This window comes from Ovis canadensis, chromosome 11 (genome assembly GCF_042477335.2).
Source record: "Ovis canadensis isolate MfBH-ARS-UI-01 breed Bighorn chromosome 11, ARS-UI_OviCan_v2, whole genome shotgun sequence".
Classification (NCBI taxonomy): domain Eukaryota; kingdom Metazoa; phylum Chordata; class Mammalia; order Artiodactyla; family Bovidae; genus Ovis; species Ovis canadensis.
Genome location: NC_091255.1, coordinates 43,332,799 through 43,355,573, shown reverse-complemented (window position 1 = coordinate 43,355,573; position 22,775 = coordinate 43,332,799). Strand labels below are relative to the sequence as shown.

The 22,775-nt window shown below is 52.5% G+C and overlaps 1 protein-coding gene across 9 annotated transcripts; it reads right to left on the bottom strand.

Annotated features, from left to right (window-relative positions):
* Nucleotides 1–3,947: 3,947 nt before the first annotated feature.
* On the bottom strand, nucleotides 3,948–20,773 carry FLCN (folliculin). Of its 9 annotated transcripts, none has more exons than XM_069543033.1 (12): nucleotides 20,531–20,773; nucleotides 16,693–16,964; nucleotides 15,373–15,519; nucleotides 14,374–14,595; nucleotides 13,418–13,578; nucleotides 11,996–12,087; nucleotides 10,471–10,661; nucleotides 8,029–8,142; nucleotides 7,154–7,277; nucleotides 6,049–6,180; nucleotides 5,839–5,944; nucleotides 3,948–5,194 (listed from the first exon to the last, which is right to left on the bottom strand). In XM_069543033.1, the coding sequence occupies exons 2-12, from the start codon at nucleotides 16,939–16,941 to the stop codon at nucleotides 4,993–4,995; spliced, it is 1,740 nt and encodes a 579-aa protein (XP_069399134.1). In that variant the 5' UTR covers nucleotides 16,942–16,964; nucleotides 20,531–20,773; the 3' UTR covers nucleotides 3,948–4,992. The 9 variants fall into 9 exon arrangements, with proteins under 9 accessions (XP_069399134.1, XP_069399135.1, XP_069399141.1 ...); XM_069543034.1 differs by having other exon boundaries at nucleotides 20,638–20,767; XM_069543040.1 differs by having other exon boundaries at nucleotides 3,948–5,163; nucleotides 20,531–20,764.
* Nucleotides 20,774–22,775: the final 2,002 nt, after the last annotated feature.

Genomic DNA, 22,775 nt, shown 5'->3' with positions numbered 1-22,775 from the left:
GAAGAATTGATGCTTTTGAACTGTGGTGTTGGATAAGACTCTTGAGAGTCCCTTGGACTGCAAGGAGATCCAACCAGTCCATTCTAAAGGAGATCAGTCCTGGGTGTTCTTTGGAAGGACTGAGGCTAAAACTGAAACTCCAATACTTTGGCCACCTCATGCAAAGAGTTGACTCATTGGAAAAGACTCTAATGCTGGGAGAGATTGTGGGCAGGAGGAGAAGGGGATGACAGAGGATGAGATTGCTGGATGGCATCACGGACTCGATGGACATGAGTCTGAGTGAACTCCAGGAGATGGTGATGGGCAGGGAGGCCTGGCGTGCTGCAATTCATGGGGCTGAAAGAGTCGGACACGACTGAGTGACTGAACTGACTGACTGACTACAACATGGATGGACTTCAATTATGCTGGGATTGGCTGCAGAAACCTACAGGTCTGCTGGCAAAATATGGTGGACTCGGTTGTGAATGAACTATGATAACACACAGTCTCACCAGCCCAAGCTTGCAGTCCATGTTGGGGCAAGCAGCAGATGAATTAGAAGTCTAACAGACACCCTGCGAGTGAGAGGACCATGAAAGGGCCAAGTCATGGTCTCCACACAGCCCTGGCTGACTGGGCAGCAGCAGACAAGGGGGAATGACCCATGAAAGCACAGGGAGAAGTCAAAGCAACAGAGGCTTGAGAGTGTCCCACACCCACAGACAGATCAGCAGGGTGTGAGGCCTGCAGCTCCAAGTATTTGGGTTAAACTAAAATCACCAGTGACTCCCACATTTGAAAGACTCACAGGTGCCTGCTACAAACAGATGAAAATTAAAAGCTGAGCAGACACACTAGGGGCTGCTCACGGCAGGGGAAGAGATGCTGGAGTTTAAGTCCAGCTAAGTTTCCAAAGGATAGCAACCTCAGAAAGACAAAATAAAATGCAGAGTTGCTGCACTCTTATTATCTAAAATGCCTGGTATTCAACCAGAGCTTACCAACATGCAAAGAAAAAGGAAAGTATATCCTGTGTGCAGGAAAACAAGCCAATAGGAAGTAATTCGAGTGGACTCCGAAGTTGAATTTAGTAGGAAGGGACTTCAAAATGACTCTTACAAACACCCTCAAAGAATTAAAGAAAAAGGAAAAATACGACAATGAGTAAACCAACTCCATTAATACAGAGTATTTACTAAAGTCTATGCAAACTGTCAGCATAGGTTTTTTAATTGTAACAAATGCATGTCTTGGGTCAGGGGTATATGGGAACTCTGTACCTTCCCCTCAATTTTGCTGTGAACCCAAACTGCTCTAAAGAACTGTATTTTAAAAAGTCTGTGCAAACCACATATCAGATGAGGATAATTTCCATGGTATATAAGGAATTCCTACAACTCAATAGCAAACAAATTAAAAGAATAATTCAATTTAAAACTGTGCTAAAGACTTGAACAGACATTTCTCCAAAGACATGGCTGGCCAACAGGTATTTTAAAAGATGCCCGACATCACTAACCATCAGGGAAATGTAAATCAAAACCACAATGAGGTATCATCTCACACATGCTAGGATGGCTGTTATCACGGAGGTGAAGAAATCAGAACCTGTGTACTCTGTTGGTGGGAGTACCTGCTACTCCCTCCACCAAATGGTGCACCTGCTATGGAAAACAGTATAGAGATTCCTCAAAAAAATTAACATAGGACTACTGTATGATCCAGCAGTCTCACTTCTGGGTATTTATCCAAAAGAACTGAATTTGGGATCTCAAAGAGAAATTAGCACTCCAGTGTTTGGTGTGGCACCATTTACAATAGCCAAGATGTGGAAACAGCTTCAACATCGACCCACACATGAATGGATGGAGAAAGCAGGGTGATATCCCAGTGCTCTGGCTAGATCTCGCTGCCACGTTGGATGAAAGTGGTGACTATGCATCCTTGCCTTGTTCCTGATCTTAGAGGAAAGGCTTTCAGTCTTTCACTGTTGAGTATTAAGTTTCCTGCAGGTTTTTCACATACAGCTTTTATGTGAAAGGGAGTTTCCTATTTCTATTTGGTGGAACTTTAAGTCACAAAAAGGTGCTTAATTTTCCACGTGCTTCTGCATCAATTGAGGTAACTGGGTTTGTTGACAGGGCATATTACATTGATTGGTGGTTATATGTTGAACCATCCTTGCATTCCAGAAATAAATCCCACTTGGTCACGGTGTCTAGTTTTTGTGTTGGTTGTTTTTTTAATATGCTGCTGAATTCTGTATTTTGTTGGGGATTTTTGCATCGATGTTTATAAGGGATATTGGTCTGTAGTTTCCTTGTCTCTTTTTTGGCTTTGATATCAGGGTTATGCTGGCCTCATAGACTGAGCTGTGAAATGTCCCCTCTCCTTCAATTTTGGTTAAAGTTTGAGAAGCACTGGTATTAATTCTTTAACTGTTTGGTAGAATTCACCAGTGATGCAATCAGCTCCAGAGCTTTTCTTTACTGGATTTTTGATTACTGATTCAATCTCCTTACTAGTTATAGGTCTATTCCGATTTTCTGTTTCTTCATGATTTAGTCTTGGCAAGTTTTCTGTTTTTCAGCATGTTTCAGGGTTATCTGATTTTTTAGCATACAATCGCTCATATTACTCCTTTATAATCCTTTTTATTTCCATAGAATAGGTATTAATGTCCCCACTTTCATTAACTTGATTTTTTAAGTATATCTAGCTAAATGTCAATTTTGTTGATTTTTTTTAAGAACCAAATTTTAGTTTTCTTGATTTTTCTGTTTTATTCTCAATTCCATGCATGTATGTATGTACTTAAATCCATGAGCTAGAATAAAGGGGGAAAAGGCATAAGGAAGAAAACAGATCCCTCTTGCTTATCATCTAGGTTTCACCTCTCCCTGCAGAGTGAGTGACCCTCCCTCACTCTCCACTGCAGTATTGCACTGCTCTGACTACTCTTTGTGTTGGCCTAGTCACAGTAAATATTTTCACTTGTTTAAGCTGTTTACTGTTCACTTTCCTCACAAGATGGACATTTCAAAAGAGGAGGGAACTGTATTTTTAGCCCCTAAAATAATGCCTTGCAAATAGTAAGCAGTCAGTAACGAGTGGTTTTCTGTCTTTGTATCAATTTCCATTTGTTCACACATTATTTTCTTGATTTTCTCCACATCTTCCTTAAGTTCTTTGAGCAGCTTTGTTTTGAGCAACTTTAACACAGATGTTTTAAAGTCTTTGCCTAATATGTCTGCCATTAAATCTTTTTCATGGACAGACTGTTGAATTCAGTTTTCCTTTCAATGTGCTGTCCACACCTTCCTGTTTCTTTGTATGTCTTGATTTTGTCGTTGCTGAACACTGGACGTTTAAATCCCCCTTCCCAGGGGTTTACTGTTTTTTTGTTGTTGTTGTCATTTTTACTTTGTAGGCTCTTTACCAAGGAAGTGTAAACTTCAATTTTTCTCAGATTTTTTCCTGAGCCCTTCCCTGGAGTGCACAGTTACTTTTTCTCATTCGTGTAAATTGTTTATGAGTGTCCAACTCTTTAATGTCTTGCTCCTGAGAGGGGGAAAGAGGGCCCCAGCCCACCATCATTCCCTGACAGACACCTCATCCAGGGGTGGTGGGGTACAGCCTCAGTGGCTGCCCCTCTTTATCTGCACTCTGATCAGATGCAGCAATCAGGCACAAAGGACACCCACCCTCATTCCTGCAAGCTATATGCACGTTGATCCTGCCACATGGCTAGGGGTAGGAGAAGGGAACCTGAAATTGTACAAAGAGCTGAAACTGACTGAAAATTAATCACAATTTATTAAGTCTTTCCCTGGAAATTGTAAGCCTCCAGCAGAGAGTTCCATAACAGTTCTATTACTGGTCTTATTCTAACCATTTTATTTTCTGTGACTGATTCCAAGAAAATCTGAGGTATCAAACCAATAAAATCATGTAGTCAACAGTTTATAAAAATATATCTTTATTATTTTGATGTTCTTGCACAATACATATACCTAGTCATATAAACATGGTCTTCCTGTTAAATATAAATTAAACACAAAAAACAATAAATCAGCAAAATTACTGGAAAATCCTTCCAAACCACAAATCCTTATTAAAAATGTACACAGGGACAATGAACCTGTCTTAAGACACCAAAATAAACTGCAGCCAAATGTAGACGTTTAAAGAAGCAATCAAGGGCAGAGTGATATGGAATAAAACTACAACGGGTGTCTCAGCTGTGTACGTAGTGAGCCAGGCCAGTCAAAGGACTCCAGTTGGCATTTTAGCAGAGTGTCATCTCTGTGCAAAAAGATCAGGGCTTGTCCTCAAGCTCAGGATACTCTCAAAGCAACCATAGCAGAGAATGGGCAGAAGAGTGGTGGTTAAAACTTAACTTAGAAACAGATAACTTAAAAACACGAATTCCAGATGCTCCAACGATGAGCGTGGAATATCCACTCCACCCAGAGCCATTCCCAGAGCTCTGACTTGAAGCCAGGTTATTAGCAGTGACTCCAGATTAGCACATACTCTGAAAAACCATAACTACAGGGAAACTCACAACACATACAAAACCTGGAAAACCCTTGTTGAATTCCAGAATAGAAAGGTTCAACCGCTAACCTTGACAGGATCTGACAGTGAGGCTGAGGTACCTCAGGTGAGGCTGAACAGACAGGAGATACATACTTTCCGTCCGTTCTTCTCCCCGAGGGGGCGCGAACGCAGGGGACAAACTGTCACAAGCCTCCAACTGCCTTCTTCAGGGCTGGAGCAGCTCAAAGTTTGTGGGATGGTGCCAAGAACCACACCAGGCGCGAACCCCACACAGAGAGCAGAGTTCAGCTCCAACAGCTTCTACTCCTGAGCAAACAGTGTCAGGTCAGCATTCGGATATAGGACCACCTGTGACCGCCATCAGAGACCTGTGTCTGAGCGTCACGGCAAGGTGGCCATTGCCACTTCGAGCAGGCCACCTAGACGCTTGTTCCCATGGTGGGGTCAGTTGCGAGGCTCCAAGGCCGTGGGGCTGCGGACCGTGGACATGAGGTGTGACTTGTAGGTTTTGCTCAGGCCTGTCATCCAGAACTTGAGCAGCTTGACGTTGTCCTCCTCAGATGCTCCAAGGATACTCAGGAGCTTCTGCGTGTCCTCTTTGGGCCGACTATCCACCTTGGTGAATTTAAAAAGGACCTTCACTTTGCTGTAGGAAATCAAAACCAAACACTCAGCTACCGTAACTCCACCAGCAGAGTTCTGGTCCTGGGGCCTAAGAGGCTTCAAGACCAGCAACAGCTTGATAAACAGAGCGGAACAGTAACAGGGGAGTCAGCACGGCACAGCAGCAGCTCACGCCTGCCCCGCCGTTTCCCACTTGCTCAGTTCTAATGCCGCTGCATCTAGACAGGGATGTTAAAAAAACAAACATTCCTTCCTGTTGTGAAAGGAACTGCCTGCTCTGAAGCTTCACTGCACTATTTAAAGTCGGAACGATGTTTGGCTAATTAATTGACAAAAAATTACTAAGAAGGCAAGAGGGAATAAAGTTATCTGCTGTAACACAATGGGAGCTATCCGATCTTTCAACTTTTTACGTTAATTAACCATCAAAAACAACTGCTTCCTTGGAGAGCACAGAGCAGCTTGAGGCCCAGGTGCCGAGTCACCTGCTCAAGGTCACCCAGCTGGCTGCACAGCGGTGGACTCGTAACCTTTCCCCTGCTGCACCGCCCCCAGCGCCACGGCCTCAGCTCTTTTTCTGGTTTGCCTCAGCAGAACGCCGTGCTGTTGGCACCCCAGCCCTCCCCAGAAAGCAAGACTCCAGGAGCAGCGACAGCGCATACTTACTTCATCCACTCTTCCTTGAGGCACACTAGGCACTGGTCCACCACGTCCACGGACAGGTTTTGGTTGGTCAGAGCAGCCTCCATTTTATTCAGGATGGTGGGGCCGACTGGGGGCAGGGCAGAGGGGGTCAACACCAGGAGAGCCTGAGCACCACCCCCCAACACCCCCCAGCTCATTTTGGGATGAGGTAGCCCGCTCAGCGGCACTTACCTCGGTCTGCGGCTACAGGACTCCCACTGGTCACCACAAACTCATACTTGCTGAGAGGCTGCTCACCCTCACACCCAACCGCAGGGAGGCTGGAGCGAGTGGCCGTGTGGACCTCCACAACCACAGCAAACTCTGGGGCAACACGGACACACTGCTCTGTCAAGTGTGCCCCTTCACCCCATGACAAGCCCACCTGACTCTGCGGCTCCGAATCATCTCAGACCATCCTGGGAGACACTCTAGTCACCCGAGTTTAATACCTGGACCTTTAAAATCTTCTGTCATTTGTGAACACAGTTAAGAGTTCACTTTTGACTCAAACTAACAATACATCAAGTGACGATAACTATTGATTATGTCATATACCACAGTTGGCTGAATACTAAACTACTCTGTGAGAGGGATCCTGTGATAACCCTACTTCATAGGCAGGGAAACAGAGCATCTACGTGACTTGCACGAGGTCACATGGCTATGGCGGTAATAACATCAAGCCTGTCTTTGAGACTAGAGCCTGTGCTCTGCACACTGCCTCCTGGACTCACGGCCCAGCCTGAGAGCTGAAGGACGGCAGCTGTGACCAACCGTCTGACCATCTCACAGAATCACCAGAGGAACCTGGACATGCCAGGAGGTGGGGATGGGTGCCCAGGCTGATTCCCAAATGCCCCCAACTGAAGAGGGATGCCAATGAGCTTCTTGGCCGTTTTTCTAGAGCAGTGAGCTTGTCTGTCCCAAAGGTGGAGCTGAGCAGAGCATAGGCCACTGTGCTGAAGGGCAGGAGGGACGGATTTAAGGCAGATAAAATAGGAGACCAGAAAGAGGAAGACCACAGGGCAGAAGGATCAGTCCAGCAGGACTCCTGAACCATCCCCAGGATGGGACATGCTCCCACGGAGAGCCACACCCCAGCAAGCTACCCTAACCATAAGCTTGTCCAGCCCAACCTGCACCCGTCTTAAAGACAGAAAATAGAGGTTAATGCCATTGGGAAAGTGGGTCCTGCAACATGGGAACCTCCTGCCTCTGAGCCCAGCAGGTGCGGTCCTCAAACACCCAGTCGTGTGGTTTCACTCTGAGTCCCGAGGACCAACGAGGCACGAACCTGAGGCCAGCACGTGGGGAGGGATCTGCACGTTGGGGCTGAGGCCCAGGAAGTTGCAGCGGTAGGCCTCCTCGTACTGGCTGCTGTAGGGGATGACGCGGACACAGCCCACGGGCAGCATGGTCTGCAGGGACACACGGCCCAGAGTTGAGCACTGCCCCGGCTGAGTCCATCCCCACACCCTAGTGCACTCAGCACTTGTGCAGAGCCCCTTCCTCCCAGGGGGTCCCTGGTCTCCTGGCCCCAGGCCGTCTCCCCCACAGCCCCACCCTGGCCTGCTCAGCAGGGTTAGCTCGTCCTCCACTCTGCAGCTGCTCAGCTGTGTGTCTCTTCCCTCATCCCCAAACCTTTGAGAGACTGATCTCATGCCCTCAGGGCCTAGATAGAGGATGATACACACGCACCCTCAGAGCCAGACCCGGGCCGTGGCACCACTACACCTGTGGGGTGCACCACGGCGGGCCCATTGAGAACGCGCTGTGCAGAGGCCCTGGAGGCCGAGCCCACCCCCGGTGGAGGGGGCTTCTCAGAGGGGTAGGGGATGGGGAAGCAGACAGGATGTGATCAGTCTATGAGGACAGCAAATTCCTCATGGGAAACAAAGCCACAAATCACTACCTTTTTTTTTCTAAATATCTTGGAGTTGAGCTGTGTGTGTCTTGTGGAATCAGTTCCAACCAGGGATGGGACCCAGGCCCTCATCAGTGAGAGGGCAGACGACCCCCATATTAATAGTGGAGAAAAACACAGATCTTAGATTCAGGCAATGAGTCTCTGACATGTCCTAACACCCACACCTCAAGTCCAGAGTTCATAAAACCCACCAGGCCAGTACTGTCTCCCTACCACCATGAGAGAAAAAAACACCCTCTCACCCGAAGGACTTCAAAGGCTGAATGGACGAGGTCTGAATCTCTGCTCTTCCAGATCACCTGGTTCCCCATGAGGACGTGCCAGGCCAGTGTGCGGAAAGACGGGGCACCCAGGACCTGAAAAACACAGCATACAGCTTTCCATCCAGACACTTTGCCTGTGGAGCAAAGGAGGCGGGCCAGGAGAGAGGAAGTCATCTACCTCCAGAGGGAGAAGGCAGAGTTGGGTGACATGCCCAAGGACAGGAAGGGGCAGGGGGCCCTCTCTAAATTCACAACTGAAAGCCTGAGCCCAAAGCTCTTGTACACTTCAACATCTTTCCTCCAATTTTATTCTTAAAAACTTAAAGCTGTTCATTCTAAGCTTTCTGCAACATACCTTCTCTCTCTACACACTTAACTATGGCTCAACCACTCAAGAGCGAACCAGGGTTGTGACTCTTTAGTACCAAGGAAGAGCGGGGTCTTCACACCGGCTCACCCAGGGCTGCCCTGTTCAGTGTGGATCCACGTCCAGAGCACACCTCCACTCCTCCTCCTGGGAGTGAGACTCCCTGATCTATCCTATCTCTGTTGTCGTTCAGTTGCTCAGTTGTGTCTAACTCTTTGTGACTCCGTGGACCATAGCCCGCCAGGCTCCTCTGTCCATGGGATCCTCCAGGCAAGAATACTGGAGTGGGTTGCCATTTTCTTCTCCAGGGGATCTTCCTGACCCAGGGATTGAATCCCATCTACTGTGTCTCCTGCTGCTGAGCCACCTGAGAAGCCCGTCTTGTCTTTTTCCTGCTTTAATCTAACGATTAACCCTGAGGCACTGACATTTTGCCGACAAAGGGCTGCCAAAGAATTGATGCTTTTGAACTGTGGTGTTGGAGAAGAGCCTTGAGGGTCCTTTGGACAGCAAGGAGAACAAAACAGTCAATCCTAAAGGAAATCTACCCTGAATATTCACTGGAAGGACTGATGTTTGGGAAGATTGAAGGCAGGAAGAGAAGGGGACGAAAGAGGACAAAATGGTTGGATGGCATCACCAACTCAATGGACATGAGTTTGAGCAAACTCCGGGAGATGGTGAAGGAAAGGGAAGCCTGGCGTGCTGAAGTCCATGGGGTCGCAAAGAGCCGGACACGATGGAGTGACTGAACAACAACTCACAGTTGTGAAGACCTCATCCTGTTACCCAACACCACCCACCTCCGAGGACCTACCTCCAGGACCCACCCTGGCAGAACCCCAGACCCCTCCCAACTGTCATCCACAGAAACAATCAGCACGGCCTGCAGCCTAGTCAAGGACGAGCTGAGTGAACGGTTTTCACCCTGAAGTGCCACAGAGAACCTGTTGTTAATCAGGCTTTACTTAATTTTCCAAAAAACAAATCACTTGTCTTCTGACAGAATTCATGCTCAACCTAAAAAGAGAGAGTCTGAGAAGGAACTGTCGGCCTCTGTGAGCCAGTAGTCCCTCCCCCAGCACCCCCCTTGGTCATGCCCCACTCCCACCCACACTGCCGCGCAGGCTCCCTCTTATACTGAATGACAAGCCCTTGTTTGAATGCAATTACTAGAGTTGGACACTCAGATCTCTTGATTCTTTGTAAGACTGCCCACTGTTTTCAATCTACAAAGCATCCATGCTGCACGCAAACCAACAATGTTGCTCAACTCCTTTAGAAGGTTCCAGAACCACAAGATACGAGACTCATGAAAAGCCGACTGCTGGGCCTCTCTTTAAAGACACCCCCTCTGGAGAAGGCAATGGCACCCCACTCCAGTACTCTTGCCTGGAAAATCCTATGGATGGAGGAGCCTTGTAAGCTGCAGTCCACGGGGTCGCTAAGAGTTGGATACGACTGAGCGACTTCACTTTTACTTTTCGCTTTCATGCATTGGAGAAGGCAACCTACTCCAGTGTTCTTGCCTGGAGAATCCCAGGGACGGGGAAGCCTGGTGGGCTGCTGTCTATGGGGTCACACAGAGTCAGACACGACTGAAGTGACTTAGCAGCAGAATGTCCTGTAAGGCTCTGTAATCTTGTCTGTGTCTTTTCTGTAGTATTCTAGTGACTCCAAAGAATCTACGACTTCTGAAATGGTTTTAGGAATATAGTATATTATTCCTAAAGTTGCCTACTCTCAAATGAACATATATGTCGAGTTTTCTGAATCACCATCATTTAGCATTAAAATCTTTAAATGTGAAAAAATAAAAAAATAAAAAAAAAATAAAGACACCCCCTCTATCCTCACTGAGCCTGGGGGCTCAGACACCCCAGATGCCCACTGTCATCTACAGTCACCCACTGAAAAGGTTCCTGGTCCCTCCCGAGCACAGCAGGCCTGAAGGACACGGTGTGCCACATGGAGATGAGCCAGAAGCAGAGGCGGGGGCTCCTGTCCCAGTGTCTGACCCCTCTATCCCCTCCCCTTCCCCCGCCACCACCTACCTGCCTCATGTGCCGGAGCGATTTGAACACGGAGAGCTTCCGTGGCTGCCAGGCTCCACAGTCTGAGAGCAAGGAAGACTCTGCTGGACACTTGGTCAGCTCCCGCCCCTCTGCCCCCTCTGACAGGGCAGGGCCTTTCTCCTCCTCTTCAGCCTCAGAGTTGTCCCAGCTTTCTGATTCCTCTTCCAACTCTGCAAGATGGACAACAACTCAAATTTCGCAGCATGCAGCCCTGGGTTCCTTTGCTCTCTGGACACCACCACCACTTCAGCCTGGGCACCTTGTGGTTAAACCGACCAGAAGACTACTGACTTCCAGTTCAGGCCAGCTGGCTATACTACTCGCTGCCTCTGGAGCCCTGGGGGGCCGGGAGCGGTCAGTCTGTGTTCTGTCCATGGCCAGTGGAAGAAGTCAAGCCAAGGCTGAGCAGAGCATGCAGGCGCTACCCTGAGGGCTCCACACATCCTGCCCTGAAGTCAGTACCTTGCTCCTCGCCTTACAGAAAGGAGGCGCTTGTCATCTCAGTTCACCTCACAGCAGCCTCACGAATGCAGTATCCTCACTCCCTGTCACGCATGAGGGTCAGTGCCTGGGCAACACAGAATATAGACGCGTCCCAGAGCCGGATCTGAAGGCACATCTGACTCCAGCCTGTGCTCTGAACCCCTACATTCATCTTTTTGACAAAAATACAGCCCAAGACGTGACAGTGAGCCCTGCACATCTGCACCTCTCTCAACACTCTCGACTCTGTGTAAACAGATTTCACCAACAGACTGCCCTTGCCCTCTTTACCAGCGAAGAAACGCGCAATCACTATAATCAATGGTCCACGGTCGACTGCACCGTGAGAGCACCATGGTGAACTGTGGTCCAGTGCCTCGCCCTTGCAGGGAAGCCTGTTCAGATGCAAGTCACCTGACGACAGAAACAACCTTGAAACAGCTCCAGCTTGTTAAGGTCAAGCATTTGCAAGCAGCAGCTTGTCAAGCACAACACGAGTCTTGTTCACCCCACATCGCTACATCACTAAAAATCCAATCATCTCCAAAAGAAACGTGGACTCTCAGACCCCCAGGTGGTTACCCAGATGTGGAGAGCTGACCACAGACCTGAGGAAGGTGGCCCAGACACCAGGGTTAGGAGCCACTGCCCTGATGAAACCCTTGGGTCCTGTGAAGCACAGCACTCTACTGTTACAGAACAGAGTAGGGAGCAGGCCCCGTCCAGAGAGGCAGGAAGGTTGAGCCTTGCTCACCTGACCCCCCAACCCCAACCCTCCCCACCTGAGCAACAGCTTCAGGGGTCAAGGGAGGCTTTTCCAACCTGCCTGGACAGACTCTCACGGAGACCATAAAGGAAGATGAGACAGGAAACCCCAATAAAACCAAGAAGAGCTAAAGGGCCAGTTTCTGCTCCCAGGGTGCCCTCCATCAGCTCTCTGCCAGGACAGAGGGGTGGACTGAGCACAGGACAACCCTACAGCCACCCCCCAGGCTCCCAGCATGAGCACCTCCCTGCTTACCTGCAAGTTGCTCCATCTGGACCAAGGTGTCCTCGGTGGGTGCGCCTTCCAGGAGCTTCTCAGTCAGCCGGCTGCCGCATGCTTTCAGGAGCCTGAGAACAGAGCATCAACTATGAAATGTTCTTGCTAAAAGGAAAACAGGACTCGAAACCAATGGACCCTGCTGATCTGACTACCAGATAACAGAACACTCGGGCATAAGGACGCAGCTGAGCACCGTCCAGTGGTTGCTATCAGCCAGGGGTCCAGCAAAGCCAGGAGCAGGGGTGCAGGAGGAGCTGTCCCTGACAGAGACCCAGCAGCACCTGCACCCGTGGCGATACAGCCCCCATGCCAGGTGAAGCCTGAGGCAGCACAGGACAGCGAGCGTGGATGGGGCTGGAGGAAGCTACAGGAGGAGTCCACTTCATGGCATGTGATGACTTAATGGCTGAGGCATACAACTAAGATTTGCCTTAAAAAACATTCTAGAATAAAAAAGTGAGGGAACATATGAAAAAGCATTAAAACATTGATAACTGCTGAAGCAAGACAGCAAGGGTGTGTAGTACTTCTTACACGTTGGGTCTGTCTGATAATTTTTGTAATTAACGGTTTTAAAAATATAAATTTATTTATTTAATTGGAGGCAAATTACTTTACAATATTGTATCGCTTTTGCCACACATCATAAAATAATTTTTAAAAGACAGAACACTTGGGTGGGGAGACATGTTCCTCCCTTAGTCTGCAGGTTCTCAGGAGCTGCACTATAGGATTTCCATGTGAGCACATGGCTTAGGTGACGCTGCACAGGATGAGAACCTGGGGTGTCTGGAAGGAACGTACCCTGCAGGGGAGGGACAGAAACAGTCTGGCGGGTGGGCAGACTGCAGTGGTTTCCAGGTTGTTCACAAGTCTCTTCCCTCCACACGGTGGAGCCTGAGCCTCCTACCTGCCTCAGGTGGGCCCCTCTAACGACAGCAGGTGAAGGCAGATCTGAGGCCACTGAGGCCTGGGTGTAAGAGCGCCAAGCCCACCTCACTCTCCCAGGTCACTGGCACAACAACGGTGAAGGGCTGAGGCTGCCCGCCCACAGCTGGACCAACCTGCTAGCCCCGAGAGGGAGCCAGCTTCAGAGAACAGAAGCTCCTCCTGAGACCAGAGCAGCCCAGGTCAGCCCCCTCCAAATACTGACCCATAAGAGCTGAGCAGTGTAAGCATTCACTGCTGTCCCAGGAGAGGAGAAACCACCGGCCTTGGCCTGGGACCAGCAGCTAAAAAGCAGCACCTTCTCAGTGACCTCTGCGTGCTCAGGGGCAAGGATGACTGGGCCAAGCTCAGGCTCACGAGCCACACACAGGTGCACCCAGCGATGGTCCCCCTAACCTAGGCACAGTCTGGCCAGCACTCTAGCAGCCACGAGAAGACCAGTCTGGTTACCAGGCAAAGGAGGTGTGCAGGCAGGCCCACAGGCTGTCATCGTTAGTCAAGGACGTCAGTGAGCGGGCGGCGTTGCCGTTCCTCTGGTGCAGGAATGGGGTGAACGCTGTATTCATCCTCTGGGCACGCTGCGGGCACCCGAACTGCTCCGCTTCAAATACCTGAGTCACGGAGGGAGAGGACGGCCCTTCAGGACAATCCCAGCTGGCAGCCCAGGGCCCTCTGCTCTCTGGATCCAGAAGAAAGATGGGGCTGCCATTCCCACCCCAGCAGGACACTCTGTCCCCATGCAGTCAGAAGCCGCCTGAAAAGAGCATCAGTTAAGAATTTCTCCTGCAGCCTCCCCGCTCAAGGTGGCCATGGGGCTGCTCTCCCAGTGCTCTTGGCTCCCCCTCCAGGCACAGGGGCTTCCACTGCTCAGACCCTGTCCGGGGGGATACACAACCACCCCCCACAAGGAGACGAGCCAGGCCTCCAGGCCCAAGTGCCCCCCAAGCAGGCACCTGTGACCAGCAGGCCCCCACAGCTGCCGCCCCAGCCACCAGGCTGACACGGTGAGCAGAGCCCTCTCGCCTGAACTGGACACAGAGCAGCAACAAGCCACTGGGGTTTAGGGACTGTCTGTTACCAGAGCACCACCAGCCTGTCCCCCCCCAGGTGGCCCTGGACGTCCACGTGGAATGTGAGTCTGCCACACCGTTAGGGACAGGCTTCTGAAACGATGGTGAGAGGAAGCAAAGACCAGCAGGGATCATGCCAGAGCGTCTGACTGCAGTTAAGCCAGAGCCGAGTAAGAACCAGGGCAGTGAGACTCGAGAGAGACAGGCTGGCCTCCAGCTTGTGGCCACAACTGACTCTGCAGTGGTCAGGACGCCCAGGCAGGCACGCTGGCCCCCTCCTGTTCCCTCTGCGTGGAGCCCTCCCATCCCGTCCCCGCCGCCCAGCCTCCTGGCCACCTTGAGCGCCTTGCCCTGGAGCTCGTCGATGATCCCGCGGACCTTGCCCAGCAGGAAGGGCCAGGAGTTGATGAGGTAGATGCGGTCCATCATGATGGCGATGATGCTGTACCAGCGCTGGAAGCCCCGGGCCAGGCTGTCCTTGATGAAGAATGTGTGGCTGAACACGAAGCCATGCTGCTCGTCCCCAAAGAAGATGGGGCCCTCGCGGCCAGGGCAGACCTGCGACACAAGGACAGAGCTCCAGGACACCGCCTTCTATACGCAGGTGACTCCTGCTCAGACAGTTCTTCCTGCACTAATGAACCAACACCGATTACAGGGAGAGTGGAAAAGGAGGAGGAGAGAGGAAACACCCGCTTCCATCTCTCCTGTGATCAAACTCCCCAAAGAGAAGGTTCATTACTGTGGAACGCAAGGGCCAGCGGATTCCTTAATTTCTTTCCACCTTGAGTCATATATAACTTCCGTAAAAATATGTGATCTACCCCAGGCTCAGATCTGCCAACATCACTCATTTGGAACATATCGGAGGGAGGACAAGCCTCGAAGGTCTGAAAGTGGGTACAGTGACAGGAAGCATGAGCGAGTAAACCACAAATTCTCCACGACAGAGACATACAAGCTAAGACGTGGAACGCAACAGCAGTAGTCACATGTCTTAGAAACACCCTGACTCACTCCCTGGTTAACTCAGAGAGCACGCAGTGGGCACTGAGGCTGTGACATGGCGGGGACATCTGATGGGAGTGACATGGCCTACACACACTCTACACATTAGCAGTACATCCGGGAAGAACAAAGACTGCAGGCCCAGCGCTTACAAGGGTGAGCTAGCAACCAGCCAGGGTGCTCTGCAGCTCACTCTGGAGGCCTGCCTGCCCGCGTGCTTCATGACAGGACTGCCAGCTGCCTGCCCGCCCATGACCAACACTGATGCTGCCCAGGCTGGAGTGTATGGGAACGACTCCTCAGAGGGCCCAGGTCATGGGCGCTCACCTCACAGCTCAGGCTCCGCACGCAGGCCTGACGGACGATGCTGAAGAGCTGGGGGTGGTTGGGGTGCTGATGACTGACATACTTGATCGAGGTCTCCTTGTCATGGCTGATGTAGCCGGGGTGCCCTGCAGCAAGTGACCGGCAGCCCTGCTCACGAGAGACACAAGAAAACTAGTTAGTCAGGAAGCAAGCAACACACATTCTTCCCCTTGTGCGAATCTCAAGCAAAAGAATCCATTTTTGTAAAATACAACTGGCTCCTAGAGTTACACTGGCTGAGGAGCTCTGTTTCCTGAACAGGAAAACCCAGATGGGAACCTCACAGTGGCCATTGGATCTAGTCTACCACATGCCCACAGCAGGAGTCCTGGGGAGCTTGGTACCTACCACTCATCTAACTTGAGGCACGAACCCAAGACAGTCACCACAAGCACCCCCACCCTCGAGGCAGCAAAACAGGCTCGGAGCCGAGCAGCGGCTCACAACAGCCTGTGCTGGCCTCCACTCTGATCTGGGCACAACACTGAGCAGGGCCTCAGGAGGCAGCCACACTCTGGAAACACAGGCTCAGACCCTCTGCCATGGAAGTGGGCTGGACCAGTGGCCCTGTCTGCTGCCTCTTTGAAGCCACCGCCACATTGGTGCCAAGGCTGTGTGTCCCCAAGGCAACCCCTCCTTGTGCGATGCAGGACCCTTCCAAGGCCATTCTAGCTCAAGGACCCTCCCCCAAGGTCCCATTGCCCAGGCCCCCCTCCTGCCTGCCTCCCTGTCACAGGTGTCACCTGCTCACCTTTGCCCTTCCCCACCTTTGCTTCCTCCCTCTCAACCCCTCACAATCAATCAACCTCAAGCTTGCTGACTGCTTCTCAACAAACCCAAACTAACGTGGCTGGATTTCTGTCCACCCTGCATGGCAGGTCCAACACCACTCAATTTTCAGTCCCAACCCAGGGTCTGCACGTGAAGAATCAGCCTGGTTTGGGGACCTGATCTTCATCGCCCAGAGCTCAGGAAGCAGGCAGAGTGCTTGAGAGGAAGACACCTGACTGAGGGGACAGGAGAGGAGGTCGGCAGCGTGTGAGCACTGTGCAGAGGGGAGGCCGGAAAGGCAGGCTCTGTGATGGTGGCAAGCGCCTGCTGGCCCAGAGGGGCTGGAAAGAGCAAGAGCTGGCATGAGGGGAAAGAGTCAGAGGGAAGAGAGGCAGCAAGTGCATCCCAAGGGCCCAGAGCTGGGAGGTCACATCCATGACCAGGAGGTCAAGCCCAAGCCCCTGCAGAGAAGAAACACACCCCCACCCCGGGGCCCCAAGAGACACTGGCCTCACACATGTCCGACTTCTTGGGCCCCGGGCTGCTGGACTCTGCGCTGGCACCTTCTGCTGGGCTGTGTGCCCGGATACGACTGCTCATCTGAATGCCACCCTCCTCCTCATCCACTGGCTCGCCTCGGCCGGCGCCGTCTCCACTACCAGCCCCCTGCGGCAGCGGGGCGTGCAGGACCTCCGTGCAGAAGAGCGTGCGGGGGCCGTGCAGCTCGCAGAAGTGACAGAGCGCGACGATGGCGTTCATGGTGCCCTAGAGATGGTGCTGGGCTGTGGGAAGAGAGAAATGCCCGAGATAGCCCCAGAACCTGCCCACTCCAGGGCCCAGCGACCTGAGGGCTGTCCCTACCCTGTGGGGGCGGGTCATCTGGTCAGCGGCACTGCTAAGCACCCAGTCTGGATCATCATGGCACCGCATGCAGGGACACAAAACAGACACCGTCCCTGGCACATGGAGTGAGGACCAACAAGACACACGGAACTTGGGGTCACACAGAAACCCTTCAGTCAGGACCGTGATGGCAGGGCTTGTGGGGACAAGAAGGGACAGTGCCCTGGGGCGCCTGTTCCATGATCAGCCGTGGGGCAGCTCCAGTGCCAGGCAGCGCTTCAGGTGCCATGCTGCTGCCTCATAGAGCCCACCTCCCGGGAGGGGAGGGAAGCAGGGCCACTGCTTCCTCTCCTGTGGCGACAGCATCAGGGAGACAAGGCCAGGGGTCAAGGGCAGAGAAGCCCTGGAGGCGGCGGGGTCTTGTTTCGGACAAAAGGGCTCCTGATTGAGAGCTGAAGGAGCAGAGGGCACCACAAAGGCTGAGGAGGGGGCGTGAGGGGGTGTGAATGTTTGCAGAGCTGGGGGTGAGGGCAGAAGTCAAGCGGGGGTGGGTTTTAGGGCCATGATAAGACCCCAAACTATCTTTCAGAGATTAGAGAACCTGTGGGAATTCTGATGAAAAATACAATAAATCTGAATGTTACTTTAAAAGATCATTTTGGTGGCTGTCCCAGGTAGACACAGGGAAGCCAGCTGGCCTGGGCCAGGCCGGGCAGGGGAAGGAGGTGAGGACAGTCCGTGCGTGACTGTACCCCAAGGAGAAAAGCAGACGCTGCTCATGGGCGGGTTGCGGAGGACGAGGAAGGAAGCAGGGCCAAGGGAGCTGGGAGCAGAGAGCAGTGCTGAGGTGAGCCCCCGGCTGAGATGACGACAGGCTGGCATGGGGCGGGGGCAGCGCTGAGTGGGGCAGTCAGGGCTGGGGGTCCCTGGGCCGCTAGAGCATAGATGTGAGAGGAAGGAAGAGCTGATCAAGGGGACAGAGAATGACCGGCAGCGAGACAAAGTGCACTGTCACTCCAGGGACCACGGAGCAAAATCCACGAGGGAAGCAGAGTCCTGGAAGGGCCAGGGGGCAGAGGGGTGTGGGCACCAAGAAGGCGGAGGTGGCGGGGGGGGCGGTGCAGACACAAGTGTCCTCTCTGCTGGGGAAACCTTAGAGGTGGGGGGTATCCACTGGGCTGCAGCAGTACTGGAGGCACAGAGGTGAGATGCTGACAGCCCGGCGGACCTGACACGCGCCACACAGCAGGGCCTGGGAGGCAGGCTAAAATGGGGAAAGTCTGTGTTTACCACAGCAGTAAAGTGTGGCCAAGCACTCAGCTGCCACTGCACTGGAGCATGAGGGTCACAGCGGAAGCGGCAGAGTCAACCCAAAAGAGATGCCTGACGACCAGACAGGAGGAGGGGTGGCTGGAAGGCTCAGCGAGCGAGTATGGGGGGGGGGGGGTGGTCCTAGAGGAAGGTGGGCAGTGGGAGAGAAGATAGTTTAAGACAAGAGGACACTTCGCTGGAAGACCTTGAGTTCCATGGAGATTCTGGAGAGCCGGACGAAGAGGCAGGGCTAGGGAGAAGGGTCCAGAATGCCACCCCCACCCCGCCCCCCGCCTGAAGACCTCTACTGGCTCATTGCCCCTCCTAAGTGCTCATGCCCATCCATCACTCTCTCCCCTCTCCCTGCTTTATTGTACTGGATCATATACTTTGTCTCATCTTCAGCAGTTCCTTGCACATAGCGGGCACCAAGTTAACACGTGTTAAATAAATAAGTGAATTTAGGAGCTGCCTGGAGAGAGGACAGTTGTTGCCACAGAAAGTGGAACACTTGTGGAGGGTGTCCACGTGAACCTCTATACTTATCAGGGCCACATGGCCACCATCCCACCTAGGTGACAGCCAGCGGGGCCATTTGCACGAGTTGGGCAGGGCAACACAGTCACACCTCAGCTTCAAGACCTGCCATTTTCTAGGCAAGGAAAAGTATCAGAGCCAATTCTAAGAGCAGCGGGCATGGGAAAAAAAATAAAGTAAGCTGCTTACAGCCAACCTCGAGACTTCCCTGGTGGTTCAGACGGTAAAGCGTCTGCCTACAGTGCGGGAGACCTGGGTTCGATCCCTGGGTCGGAAAGATGCCCTGGAGAAGGAAATGGCAACCCACTCCAGTATTCTTGCTTGGAAAATCCCATAGACGGAGAAGCCTGGTATCACAATGAGTTGGACACGACTGAGTGACTTCACTTTCATAGCCAACCTCAAGTGACAACATGAAAGAGGACGTGGGGACCCCACAGTTCTCAGTGCTTCAGCAGGGGCTCGCCCTGTAAGCTGCGGCCCACAGAAAGTTGATGATGTGATCACAGAGTCCAATGTCTGATCCCTTGAGACACAAGTATTTATATTTAAATATCCTTGTAAAGTTTAAGATATTTAAGTACATAAAGTCATCATCCTTCCTACTCTTGGTTACACATCAGGCCCATTTAACCCTTCAGACCACAGCCCAGCCTGTGGGCAGAGGTGATGCTGCTAAGCTTCTTCTGAGCACCCAAGATCAAACTGTCAGGCTACTCTTTTTCTGAGTGACACTCACTCCTGTCTGACAGGACTTCTGACTCCTGGGATCACAGCCGATATAAAACTTAGCTCTTCAGCCGCTCACCTACAGACTCAAGAAAATCTCTCTCCAGCCCCGAGTAGCCAGGTGATGTCCAACGGGTCCAAATACCTCTCTCAGCATCAGCCTAAAGCTGAGCGCCACCGGCCTGGGAGGGAGCCACGGCCCGAGGGAACCACGGCCCCAGGCACCCTACCTCGGGCAGCGTGAGGCCGGGTCTCCGACTCCAATCTCTACCGGATGCCCAGCAGTCATTCCTCCCCAACCAGCTTTCCAGAAGACAAGAAGCAGCAGAAACCCTCCCCCGCCGGAGACGCTCCTCAACAGGACACCTTGTCCGGCAGGGTGCTGCCCACGCCCTCTCCCACCGCGACAGGAACGTGAGCAACCCCCCGCCCGGGGCACCCCGCCCCTGCAATCCGGCCGGAGGACCGAGTAGGGTTAAGGACGGTCTGGGCACCAACACTCGACAGACAAGCCCAGTTCACGGCGGCTCTCGCCCCACATCGGACGGACTGCAGCTCCCCGACGGCAGCACGGCCTCCGGTACCAGAGACGGGCGTGTGACGCTCGAGGGCATTTAACCACTAAACACTTGGCGCGTGAGCACGTCCACCCCGGGGGTCCCCGTGCTGGGGACCCAATGCCGCCGGCCGCCGCGACCCACCCTTTCGCGACGAGGCCGCGCCTGACCTCACGCGCCAAGCTGGGGGCCTCCTCAGCTCCAGGCCGCCGCACCCCGCCCCCGGCCCGACCTCCCCGCCAGCGGGATCACCCCCCTCGCCCGGAACAGCGTCCCTACTAACCCGACAGGCTGCGGCCCGCCCTGCTCCGAGCCCTCCACCGCGCCGCCCCTCTCGGATCTCCGCCCCCCCGCACCCCGGCTGCCCTCACCAAGTCCCCTCACAAGGGGCCGCGCCCGCCTCGGGCGCGTGACTCTGTCGGGCCGTACCACCGCCCGGAGCCGCGGAGGGGGAGCCGGCCGGCAGACGCCCCCGTACCAGAGGCGCGCGGAGCTCCGCCAGACCCACATCCCGGGAAGACCGCACGGGTCTGGGAGCTCCGAAGTCCAGTGGAACCTTAGAACGGTTGCCAGACCCGTCCTCTCCGCCGCCCAGCCCGCGCCCCCACCGAGAAGCCCGGAGTGGTTGCGCCCGCGCGGGCCGGTGGGGGGCGGGGAGGGGGTGGAGGAAACCATTCCAGGAGAGGGGAGGATGAGTTAATTTAAAGAGCATTTTTTAAAGAGAATTGAGGAAAAGTAGATCCATTCTAGGACTCCTGGCTCATACCAGGAGGAAGAGAGAAAAAGGACGTCGCGGATATATAGGATGCTATAATTTCTTTTCGTTTTACCGTTTTTATTAAATTTCCGATGGAACCAGTGTTCGGTGGAGCGCGCGGGCCGGGGGCGGGGCAGGAGGCGGCCGCTGGGTGTCTTAAGAACAGCGCGACACGGGGACCGGGGCCTGGGAGCGCGCAAGCGCGATTCACCCCGCCTGCCCTCACCCGCTGTAGCACGTCGTTTTTAAATGTGGAAAATTCTGAAAGAGATGGGAATACCAGACCACCTAACCTGCCTCTTGAGAAATCTGTATGCAGGTCAGGAAGCAACAGTTAGAACTGCACAGGGAACAACAGACTGGTTCCAAATAGGAAAAGGAGTACGTCAAGGCTGTATATTGTCACCCTGCTTATTTAACTTCTATGCAGAGTACATCATGAGAAACGCTGGACTGGAAGAAACACAAGCTGGAATCAAGATTGCCAGGAGAAATATCAATAACCTCAGATATGCAGATGACACCACCCTTATGGCAGAAAGTGAAGAGGAACTAAAAAGCCTCTTGATGAAAGTGAAAGAGGAGAGGGAAAAAGCTGGCTTAAAGCTCAACATTCAGAAAACGAAGATCATGGCATCCGGTCTCATCACTTCATGGGAAGTAGATGGGGAAACAGTAGAAACAGTGTCAGACTTTATTTTGAGGGGCTCCAAAATCACCGCAGATGGTGACTGCAGCCATGAAATTAAAAGACGCTTACTCCTTGGAAGAAAAGTTATGACCAATCTAGATAGTATATTCAAAAGCAGAGACATTACTTTGCCGACTAAGGTCTGTCTAGTCAAGGCTATGGTTTTTCCTGTGGTCATGTATGGATGTGAGAGTTGGACTGTGAAGAAGGCTGAGTGCTGAAGAATTGATGCGTTTGAACAGTGGTGTTGGAGAAGACTCTTGAGAGTCCCTTGGACTGCAAGGAGATCCAACCAGTCCATTCTGAAGATCAACCCTGGGATTTCTTTGGAAGGAGTGACGCTAAAGCTGAAACTCCAGTACTTTTGGCCACCTCATGCGAAGAGTTGACTCATTGGGAAAGACTCTGATGCTGGGAGGGATTGTGGGCAGGAGGAGAAGGGGACGACAGAGGATGAGATGGCTGGATGGCATCACTGACTCAATGGACGTGAGTCTGAGTGAACTCCAGGAGATGGTGATTGACAGGGAGGCCTGGCGTGCTACAATTCATGGGGTCGCAAAGAGTCGGACATGACTGAGCGACTGAACTGAACTGAACTGAACTATGGAGTGATGATCCCTGGTGGCTCAGTGGTAAAGGATTCGCCTGCCAGTGTCATGAGACGCGGGTTCGATCCCTGGGTCGGAAACATCCCCTGGAGGAGGAAATGGCTACCCACGCCAGTATTCTAACCTGAAGAATCCCATGGAGAGGAGCCTCATGGGCTATCAGATAGAGTCCATGTGCCGCAAAGATTCAGGCATGACAGCGACTGATCAACAATCTTCTCTGTACTTAAGAGATCGGTCCAAAAGTTTTCAGCTCATAATGTGTGTGGCCAAGGTGAGTGGGCGCACAGTGGCCAGGAGCTGAGGGCCTGTGACTGACTCGCGGGCCACACCTCTCTGGCTTCTGTCCTGAGCGAGGACGCATTGTTTTCTGTCTCCTTTTACTTTGTGGTAAGATGGGAGTACCAGACCACCTTAACATGTCTCCTGAGGAACCTGTCTGCAAGTCAGGAAGCAACAATTAGAACTGGACTTGGCACTGCTGAAAGAAAGTAAAAGTGTTAGTCGCCCAGTCTTGTCCGACTCTTTGCGATCCCATGGCCTGTAGCCCTCCAGAC